The sequence below is a fragment of the Lithobates pipiens genome, unplaced genomic scaffold (assembly GCF_037356315.1).
Source record: "Lithobates pipiens isolate NorthernLeopardFrog02 unplaced genomic scaffold, aLitPip1_a1.2 Scaffold_157, whole genome shotgun sequence".
Lineage (NCBI taxonomy): Eukaryota > Metazoa > Chordata > Amphibia > Anura > Ranidae > Lithobates > Lithobates pipiens.
Genome location: NW_027507746.1, coordinates 1,691,232 through 1,701,960, shown reverse-complemented (window position 1 = coordinate 1,701,960; position 10,729 = coordinate 1,691,232). Strand labels below are relative to the sequence as shown.

Sequence of the window (10,729 nt, the reverse complement as noted above, 5' to 3'; positions counted from 1 at the left end):
TTGGACTTTCATTGGAGAAAGCGTGCAGATCAGGTCACATGCTGTGCGTTCGCTCCTGGTCAGTGACCCAGAGATTATTCATAGAGATGAGTGGGCCGGTCCATTTAAGTCCCAGCAGACATAAGCTAGGGGCAACCAGCCAAACTTCACTTCACCTGGATGAGGGACCTTATAGTCCAAAAGACCAACACGATCAGAATGACAAAAGGGCTGCTCCATGGAGAACATTCTGAGAAACTCCCAACCTCCTGTGATGTCATCACCGCCCCCTGTATGACATCACTGCCCTAATAAGAAACAATATACCTTATTAGAAGAGCAATTAAGAAGGAAGCCCGATACTTCTTAATAGGGACAATAATGTAAATGTAGGCAGTTAATTTTGGATCCATAACCAATTGTTCTTCAGCAATAGCAGCCTGCTTATCATAGTTACGTGTTGGGATTGGTGGTTCCATAGAGGAGAAGGGTCAATACGTGAATATTACACCTTTAATTCAGGTTATGATGCAACCTAAGTATACAAAGCTTGGAATAACTGTTATCTGTAGCGGTAATTTGCATGCTAATATTTTTAATGCAGAAACTGATACCCACAAAACCCATGCCAATTTCCAGAACCTGCCACCACTTCAAGCGTAGGCGAAGACAAAACATTTATTTTTTTTGTATTGGATGGAGTGTGAAAGGGTTAGACCCTCTACCAAGTGTTCATGACTGTCTGTGTCTCTGCTGGGGAGATATTCACTCTTTGTGTTGGTCTTGGTAGACGTTGTTTTTGGAATTTTAGAGAGCAAAAGGTAAGAGGAAATCTTCCAATGGGGACCCATGTTCTGGTGACTTTGTGGAGATTTCTTCACATTACCCATTGTTTCTCTGAGACAGGAAGTGAAGCTAAATCTCCTGAGCAGGATAGGGACAGCAACAAGAACCTGATGTTGATTTTAACCCTTTCCTACTCCAAACCCCCAAAAAGTTTTGGCTTTTATGGTGTACATAATGAGCTGATGGACCCCCCAGACTTGTATTGAAGTTTAGGTTGAAGAAGAACTTCCCCTTTCATTTCATAGCCTAGAGACTTCCAACTAATGATATTTCCATAGCGGTCACCAGAGAGGACTTTCTGGATGTCTCTTGGAGTCAAGACAACATCCCACATGTGGACATCACTTATTTCTCCAACCAATGAATAAGAAGAAGCCATAATTTCCCCAAAATTGTTATGAATCTGTCCCAGAACAATGCTGGTTACACCATTGATGGAAGACCCTTTTGATAAGACTTTTCTGGGGTAGAGTTTTCCATTGGCCCAAAACTGGACCACGCCAGTGTCAGAATCCCAGGTCACACAGATGTGTCTCCAGTTCAAGGAATCCGAGTCTGTCTTAATATAGTCGAGAATTCCATTTACTACTATGGACCAGACATTTGGAGAGTTTGAGTAGAATGCAAAAGCAGAACTCTTTTCTGTAGTAGCGAGAGAGAAGGGACTATAACCACGTGAAAGATCACTGTAGACATTTAGACAGACGCTGACTTGCTGCAATGGCTTTGTAATTGCAGGTTTCAGAATGACATGATCTGTGCTGCCTTCTCTATGGAAGATGAACACTTTCCCCTCCAAGTCTGGAAAACAAAGAAAAACATAAAACACATTACAGCTGCAAGCCAATGTATACATTTTAAGTGTACCTAAAGCCTAAATGTGTCCATTATGGATGGAGTGTGGATGGTTGAAACCTCTGTGAGGATCTCGCTTCCTCTTATGCCCGTACACACGATCGGAATTCTGACAGGAAAAGTCCGATCGGATTATGTTGTTGGAAAATCTGATCGTGTGTGGGCTTTAGTGGGTTTTTTCCGTCGGAAAAAAAAATTGAGAGCAGGACCTAAAATTTTCCGACAACAAAATCCGGTCGCGTGTATAGAATTCCGACGCACACAGTGCCACGCATGCCCAGAATAAATTTGGGGACAAAAGCTATTGGCTACTGGCCTCTACACAGTCCAGTCGTACGAGTTGTACGTCACCTCGTTTGGAACGATCATATTTTTCCGACAACTTTGTGGGACCGTGTGTATGCAACACAAGTGTATATATACACACATAGAAAAAAAATGTTTTTATTTTAAGTTTTATATTAACTCATTGAATTTTAACAATTCCCTTGATTAATTCATCTATTATAAGATATTTCTAATACATATTCCTATTTATATGTTTCCATCTATTTTTACCATGCAATGGTGACACTATAATTATGCAATTCATTTTAATTATTTTATATTGTACCTATAAGTGATGTTTATCTATTATCGAGTTGTTATTTTCATTACATTTTGCACATGTTTTTATCTGCATTTATATATATATATATATATATATATATATATATATATATATATATATATATATATATGTGGTATGCTTACAAGCATCAACACATATGTGTATTTATCCTCATTAACAGCCCCTTATATTCTTTTTCCCCCCTCCCCCATTCCATTATTTTGCCATTTGTCCTAGTATTCATATTTTTTTGTTCTCCTGCATTTGCCACAATAGATTAGTGTTTGCAGCTCTCTAGGATTATGTTGGCTGTTTTTCAACACTGCAGGCACTAGATGGCAGCAAACCGATGCACATATAAGGCTGAACATAGCCCATGTCCCCTAAGCTTGAGGAAGGAGCGCGCCTGTTTTCGCCTACACAGAGCGCCAGCTCCGAAACGTTGTTGCTAGTGACGTCACCGCACTCAACGCCTGTGGTTCACTTTCTGACCAGAGCCAAGCCTCGGTTCCAGCCTCCATGGTCAGATAAGGAAATCCTGCTGGATGGTGTACTGTTGAATACTGTCCCCCGTCAGATAGTGTCCGCTCTGTACTGCGCTTGCGCAGTACGGAGGACAAGGAGACGCTGAAAGTCTCCGGAGATGAACGCCGCCTGCGCACTGAGTCCAGGTTCAAGCCCCGCCATCCAAGTGGACATAGAGTTAGAACAAAAAATTGCAGAGTGAAGCGAGGCCGTGCTCAAAGCGTAGCGAGCGAAGCAAGCCCACGAGATTCCCTGTTACCAAGTGGTGTTTTACATCATATACCGTATGTCCACTTGCATGGTGGGGCTTGAACCTGGACTCAGGGCAGAAGGTACTAGCAAGTGCGCAGGCGCCGTTCATCTTCTGAGACTTTTGGAGTCTCCTTGTCCTCCGTACTGTGCAAGCGCTGCGCCTGCACAGTACAGGGCGGACGCTATCTGATGGGGGGACAGTTCTCGGCAGAACAACGGGACTACTTACTCCCATGGAAGATTCATCTACAGGCTAAGAAAACACTGGTCTGACACATCGAGGACTTTGTGCTGAAGATCTTCTGCATTACATGAGAGTGGATGTACAGTACGCACTTGTACATTTATTAAATGCAACTGACTCCAATCTGGTGACACCCTTTTCTGTTTCTTTTGCACGTTCTTTGGAGTCTGCTTTCAACTTCCCTTTGAAGGCTAGCCCTGGAGGGCCGGACTGGCCTACCGGGATACCGGGAGATTTCCCGGTAGGCCGCCTGCCCTGGGGCCGCTTTTAGTTGCGGCTGCATCCTCCGCTCTCTCCTGCGGATCACAGCGCTGGTTGGCTCTGTGTTCGGCGGCCGCTCTGTAACATGGCCCCGCCCCCTCAGACCTGCTCGTGTCATAGTAGATAGAATCAACTTTCCACCTATCACACGAGCCGGTCTGAGGGGGCGGGGCCATGTTACAGAGCGGCCGCGAACACAAAGCCAGCCAGCGCTGTGATCCGCAGGAGGAGATACTGCAGGTACAGCCCGCCCTGTGTGCCACAGTGCCTGGATAGGAGGATCGGCGGGGGGGAGGGGGCGCTGCAGGAGCCCCCCCTGCTGATTCTCCTATCCAACTTATTTTACTGTCCCCAGTTCACCTTGTGCTCCCTGACCCCCCAGTGCTCTCCTCCACCACCACACTCTCCTGCCCCCCACCCACAGTTCTCTCCTCCCCTGTTCTTGCTGCCCCCCCACTCTCCAGCTCTCCCTATCCTTCTATAGCCACCATCCCAGTGCTCTCCCCTCCCCCCAGTGCTCTACCCCCCTGTTCTCCCCCCCCCCAGTGCTCTCCCCTCCCCCCAATGCTCTCCCCCCCCAGTGTTCTCCCCCCTGTTCTTCCCCCCCAGTGCTCTCCCCCCTGTTCTTCCCCCCCAATGCTCTCCCCCCCAGTGTTCTCCCCCCTGTTCTTCCCCGCAGTGCTCTCCCCCCTGTTCTTCCCCCCCAGTGCTCTCCCCCCATTGCTCTCCACTCCTCCCAGTGCTCCCCCCCTGTCCACCCCCCAGTGCTCTCCACTCCCCCCAGTGCTCTCCCCCCTGTTCTCCCCCCCAGTGCTCTCCCCCCTGCTTCCCCCAGTGCTCTCCCCCCTGTCCTACCCCCCCAGTGCTCTCCACTCCCCCCAGTGCTCTCCCCCCTGTTCTTCCCCCCCAGTGCTCTCCCACCTGTTCTCTCTGCTCCCCCCTGTTCCTCCCCCCTGTTCTCCCCCCTAGTGCTCTCCACTCCCCCAGTGCTCTCCCCCCTGTTCTCCCCCCAGTGCCCTCCCCCCTGTTCTCCCCCCAGTGCTCTCCCCCCTGTTCTTCCCCCCCAGTGCTCTCCCCCCTGTTCCCCCCCATTCCCCCCCAGTGCTCTCCCCCTGTTGCTCTCTACTCCTCCCAGCGCTCTCCCCCCTGTTTTACCCCCCAGTGCTCTCCCCCGTTGCTCTCCACTCCTCCCAGTGCTCTCCCCCCTGTTTCCCCCCAGTGCTCTCCACTCCCCCCAGTGTTCTCCCCCCCTGTTCTCTCGACTCCCCCCAGTGCTCTCCCCCCTGTCCACCCCCAGTGCTCTTCACTCCCCCCAGTGCTCCCCCCCTGTTCTCCCCCCCAGTGCTCTCCCCCCTGTTCCCCCCAGTGCTCTCCCCCCCTGTCCTACCCCCCCAGTGCTCTCCACTCCCCCCAGTGCTCTCCCCCCTGTTCTTCCTCCCCAGTGCTCTCCCCCCTGTTCTCTCCACTCCCCCCAGTGCTCCCCCCTGTTCTCCCTCCCAGTGCTCTCCACTCCCCCAGTGCTCTCCCCCCCTGGTATCCCCCCCAGTGCTCTCCCCCCTGTTCTCCCCCCAGTGCTATCCCCCCTGTTCTCCCCCCCCCATTGCTCTCCCCCCTGTTCCCCCCATTCCCTCCAGTGCTCTCCCCCCATTGCTCTCTACTCCTCCCAGTGCTCTCCCCCCGTTGCTCTCCACTCCTCCCAGTGCTCTCCCCCCTGTTTCCCCCCAGTGCTCTCCACTCCCCCCAGTGTTCTCCCCCCCGTTCTCTTGACTCCCCCCAGTGCTCTCCCCTCTGTTCCCCCAGTACTCTCCCCCCTGTTCCCCCCTGCCCCCCCCCCCAGTGCTCCCCACTCCCCCCAGTGCTCTCCCCCTGTTCCCCGCCAGTGCTATCCCCCCCTGTTCTCCCCCCAAGTGCTCTCCACTCCCCCCAGTGCTCTCCCCCCTGTTCTACCCCCCAGTGCTCTCCACTCCCCCAGTGCCCTCCCCCCTGTTCGCCCCCCAGCGCTCTGCACTCCCCCAGTGCTCTTCCCCCCAGTGCTCTCCTCCCTGTCTCCCCCCCAAGTGCTCTCCCCCCTGTTCTTTTCCCCCCAGTGCTCCCCCCCTGTTCTCCCCCCCAGTGCTCTCCCCCCTGTTCTCCCCCAGTGCTCTCCAGTCCCCCAGTGCCCTCCCCCTGTTCCCCCCAGTGCTTTGCACTCTCCCCTCTGTCCCCCCCCCGTGCTCTCCCCCCTGTTCTTCCCCCCCCCAAGTGCTCTCCCCCTGTTCTCCCCCCAGTGTTCTCCACTCGCCCCAGTGCTCTCCCCCCCAGTTCTCCCCCCCCCCAGTGCTCTCCACACCCCCAGTGCTGTCCCCTCTGTTCTTTCCCCCCAGTGCTCTCCCCGTTCTCCCCCCCCAAGTGTTCTCCACTCCCCCCCAGTGCTCTCCCCCCAATGCTCTCCAGCCCAGTGCTCTCCATCCCCCCAGTGCACTCCCCCCTGTTCTTTCCCCTCCAGTGCTCTCCCCCTGTTCTTTCTCTCCCAGTGCTCTCCTCTCCCCCCCAGTGCTCTCCACTTCCCCCAGTGCTCTCCCCCCCATTCTCTCCACTCCCCCAGTGCTCTCCCCCCTGTTCTTTCGCCCCCCCAGTACTCTCCAGCTCTCCCCATCACTCTCCAGCCCCCACCCCAGTGCTCTTCAGCCCCCCATTCTCCCCACCCCTGTTCTTTCTGCCCCCTTGGTGCTCTCCAGCCCCCCCCCCCAGTGCTCTCTACCCCTGCACAGTGAGGCCGCATTGGTGGGCACAGTGAGGCCGCATTGGTGGGGACAGTGAGGCTGCATTGATGGGGACAGTGAGGCTGCATTGATGGGGACAGTGAGGCTGCATTGATGGGGACAGTGAGGCTGCGTTTGTTCGGCACTGCTGAGGCTGCATTGAGCTCTTGTATCATGTCTGCAGTCTCTGACCATTTCCTGTATCATGTCTGCAGTCTCTGAGGGAGTCTGGAATTTGAATATATATATAAAATATATATATAAAGCCCTATGTGATTTCATTCATATCTATATATAATGCTCTCTTCATCAAATGTGCTTTAAAATGTAAGGTTTTCCCTTTCATGAACAAGAAAATGATGTTATGCTGTGGGGCTGGTATGCAATTTTTTCCAGGGCTGGTTTTTATTCCCAGTCCGGCCCTGCCTGGAGCACGGACTTGTTGCTAAAAATATACAAGGTGTTTTTCCCACTTGCTTCTTACAGTTTATCCCTTTATATGTAGTGCATTTGTATGCATTTTTGTAGAAAGATTATCTGAACACCAATAGTTGCAGTTGCATTTTTTAACATTTGCAGTGCAGAAAAACGTAGCATGCTCTACTTTTGCCTACTGTACTGAACTGCACTGCAATAATGTGAACTACTTATTTGTTATAGTGGCAATAACTTTCTCTTTAGTTATAGGTGCCTTTAACATGTCTGACTGTGTATTTGATAGTTTAGGAAGTTGAAGTTGTTCCAGATTTATCAACTGGGTCTTCTAAATAAAGATCACCATAGTAGGTCGCTAATACATACCTCCCAACCATCCCGGTTTCCCCGCGACCATCCCAGGATTTGATTTAAATCCTGGCGTCCCGCAAAGATCGGGCTAAATCCCGGAGCCCAGTGCCGAAACAAGTTTTGGCTCTTGGCTCCACTTACCCTTCTAACATGGGCATACTTGTCCAGGAACCTGGCACACCTATCCCAAATCTCATACCCCACATGCTTACTTTTTCTATGGCAGCTGGAATCTATCTTCACCGGCTGCCTTTATAATACTCAGTGCATAATGACTGAACTTACCACCCTGCCTTTGGCCAATTATGTGTCTCTCAGCAGAGCACGCTGTGATTGGCTAAAGCATGCAGGTCAGGTGCATGCTTTGGCCAATCATCATACATTAATGTACGACAATCTCGCAGTGCATTATGGGGTGTTCCGCGGTGCTCAAATTTGCCGCAAATGCCCCATAATTTTCGCTCTTTGGTTACGTTCGACTCAAACATTGGGCTCATCCCTACATGTGAGTCATCGATTGTCAGATGGCTTCCAATGATTAAAACTTTGTTGAATTTACCTGAAATAGAAACAAATGCTGTGGGGGTCCCCCCAAGATGCATATGAGACCCTAAGGTATTATGTTTGGCTGAGGGTTTGTGTTCAGGGCTTCAGCTCCCGGAAAACAGTCAAAGAACAAACCATTGTGAGAAAAAAAAACAACAGTAAAGCACTCTTTTCACCAAATGTCCCATGGTGCCCACTCATAGATTTCTTTAGATCTTTGTGACTCTGATTGTTGGGGTGAACTCATCTGCAAGTAAGAAGAATCGGCATGGCACGGAAGGAGTTAACATAGGAAACCTATGGGACTAATGCTTCTTGCCTGGTGGTGTTTCATTCCTTCACAGGGAGTGAGGTAGCGGAGATACACTGACTGGTGGAGATAGCGTGGCTCAGCCCACTAAATTGAATGCAACACGTGTACACTCTGGGAGTAGAGCAATGGGACAGTTCTTGGAAATGAGAGAAATGTCTTTATACTACTTTCAATGTCAGCTCATCCCTGAGTCAGGAGACTGCCTTAATGTTAGACTTTCACATGACCACAGGTCCCAGGCATTGGTGAGCATGCCTTTGGCTAAGGTACCTGGGCCCTGTCCACAAAATGGCGTAGTTGGAGAACCTGATATAACTAACCTCATTTCCCCCAACCCCCCTGAAAACTAGAAAGAAAACAGGAAAAATCCCTGGTGCCACACATACACAGTGTTATATGGGGGTAATAAGAGAGGCCTCCTTAGCCTGGAGCTTAGTCATGGGATCATGAAAACTACCAGAGACTCTGAGATCACCAACAGTATTTGTGTGCAGGTCAAATCACCTACCTTCCTGTGCTAGAGACTTGAGCTCAACAATAGCAGTTTTCGTCAAGTCTCATTACCTACCTTCCTGTGCCCATGAAGACGGGATCACCACCAGGAACAGCAGCACACACAGCTCCATCTCCCTGAATAACAAACATCAATTATTTCCATGGAATGGAATGTAATATAGAGATGCCCCCTGCTGTGAGTCGATATGGCCAATCGGAAGTCCAAAACTAAGCTTGATATTCGATATAGCCAACAACCAACACAGTGGACATGTTCCACAGTCAGATACCACTCTGCTCGCTCTACCCTACTATGACCATCTTCCCCCAGCCATACTCAGTCAATCTCAGCATCTTTTCCTTATGGTCAATGGTCAGATCATAAACTGCCCCCTCTCTCCGCTGTCCAAGATCAGATACCACTCTACCTCATTTCATCCAGACCACAATTATCTTTCACTCAGTCCACATCCATGTTAGCTTTCCTTTGTCTATTCTACCCATGGTCTATGGCAGTGATGGCAAACCTTGGCACCCCAGATGTTTTGGAACTACATTTCCAATGATACTCAGCTACACTGCAGAGTTCATGAGCATCATGGGAAATGTAGTTCCAATACATCTGGGGTGCCAAGGTTTTCCATCACTGGTCTATGGTTAGATACCATTCCACCTACTAAACCAAACCACAACCATCCCCTCTTTCCCCAACCACGTTCCTCACCCCCTCAACCTCTTCTCCCCTCCCCATGGTCCATGGAGAGATCACACAAATCCTCCTTAGTCCTCTGTTTAAGATCAGTTCTCGCTCTACCCCTTCCACCCCAGCCATCTTCCACTAAGTCCCCACCCATGATAAGTCTCTCTTATTTTCTATTTTCCCCATTGTCCATTATCAGGTCCCACTCAGAATGTTCTAACCCTGACCCACCATCAACTTCTGCTTCAACCACAATCACCTTATCTTCTGTCTCTTCTGTGGGAGATCTGCTGACCAATGGAGATCTATCTATCTATCTATCTATCTATCTATCTATCTATCTATCTATCTATCTATCTATCTATCTATCTATCTATCTATACACAGATAAAATGATAATGGACAAAGACTACAGACAATTCCTCCAAATAAAGTGACAGCTTACCTGGAAATCAGACAGCTGGAATATGGGGCTGTAGAGGAAAGATCGCACACACCTCTCTTTCCAAGTAATAAGATGTGACTTGGGCCCCTCCTAGCATGGAACATTCCTCCAATTCCCTATCATGTGTCTACTTGTTTTTTTTTCATGCATGGAAACAAATAAATAAATGTTTTACTGTAATCTAATCCAGTTGTGGGCATTGAGGATATAGGGTACAGTTAAAAAAAATGAACCCAAAGCCTTTAATAAGCCTTACATTATTCCCTTCTCCCCTTGCTAGACAGCATGGTGCTCTGCATTTGACAATGCATCTCTATGACTAGCCCCCCACTACCTGCAGTATGGCTGAATCTCCTGTGTCCTCGGTGTTCCTGTGTCTCCAATGTCCCTGTATCTCCAGTGTCCTCAGTGCTCCTGGATCTCCAATGTCCCTGTATCTCCAGTGTCCTCAGTGCTCCTGGATCTCCAATGTCCCTGTATCTCATGTGTCCTCAGTGCTCCTGGATCTCCAATGTCCCTGTATCTCCTGTGTCCTCAGTGTTCCTGGGTCTCCAATGTCCCTGTGTCTCCTGTGTCCTCAGTGCTCCTGGATCTCCAATGTCCCTGTATCTCCTGTGTCCTCAGTGTTCCTGGGTCTCCAATGTCCCTGTATCTCCTGTGTCCTCAGTGTTCCTGGGTCTCCAATGTCCCTGTATCTCCTGTGTCCTCAGTGTTCCTGGGTCTCCAATGTCCCTGTATCTCCTGTGTCCTCAGTGTTCCTGGGTCTCCAATGTCCCTGTATCTCCTGTGTCCTCAGTGTTCCTGGGTCTCCAATGTCCCTGTATCTCCTGTGTCCTCAGTGTTCCTGGGTCTCCAATGTCCCTGTGTCTCCTGTGTCCTCAGTGTTCCTGGGTCTCCAATGTCCCTGTATCTCATGTGTCCTCAGTGTTCCTGGGTCTCCAATGTCCCTGTGTCTCCTGTGTCCTCAGTGTTCCTGGGTCTCCAATGTCCCTGTATCTCATGTGTCCTCAGTGTTCCTGGGTCTCCAATGTCCCTGTGTCTCCAGTGTCCTCAGTGCCCCTGGGTCTCCAATGTCCCTGTATCTCATGTGTCCTCAGTGTTCCTGGGTCTCCAATGTCCCTGTATCTCCTG

The 10,729-nt window shown here is 50.2% G+C and overlaps 1 protein-coding gene across 1 annotated transcript; it reads right to left on the bottom strand.

Annotated features, from left to right (window-relative positions):
• Positions 1-474: 474 nt before the first annotated feature.
• On the bottom strand, positions 475-9,681 carry LOC143981450 (C-reactive protein-like). Its single transcript, XM_077479296.1, has 3 exons — positions 9,599-9,681; positions 8,527-8,588; positions 475-1,626 (listed from the first exon to the last, which is right to left on the bottom strand). Exons 2-3 carry the CDS (start codon positions 8,582-8,584, stop codon positions 986-988), a joined length of 699 nt encoding a protein of 232 aa, XP_077335422.1. The 5' UTR covers positions 8,585-8,588; positions 9,599-9,681; the 3' UTR covers positions 475-985.
• Positions 9,682-10,729: the final 1,048 nt, after the last annotated feature.

Coding starts and splice junctions, on each gene's coding strand:
- LOC143981450 (XM_077479296.1), bottom strand. CDS start 8,584: ATGGAGCTGTGTGTGCTGCTGTTCCTGGTGGTGATCCCGTCTTCATGG. Junction 1,627..8,526: donor GTCTTCATGGGCACAGGAAG/GTAGGTAATGAG, acceptor TTTGTTTTCCAG/ACTTGGAGGGGAAAGTGTTC.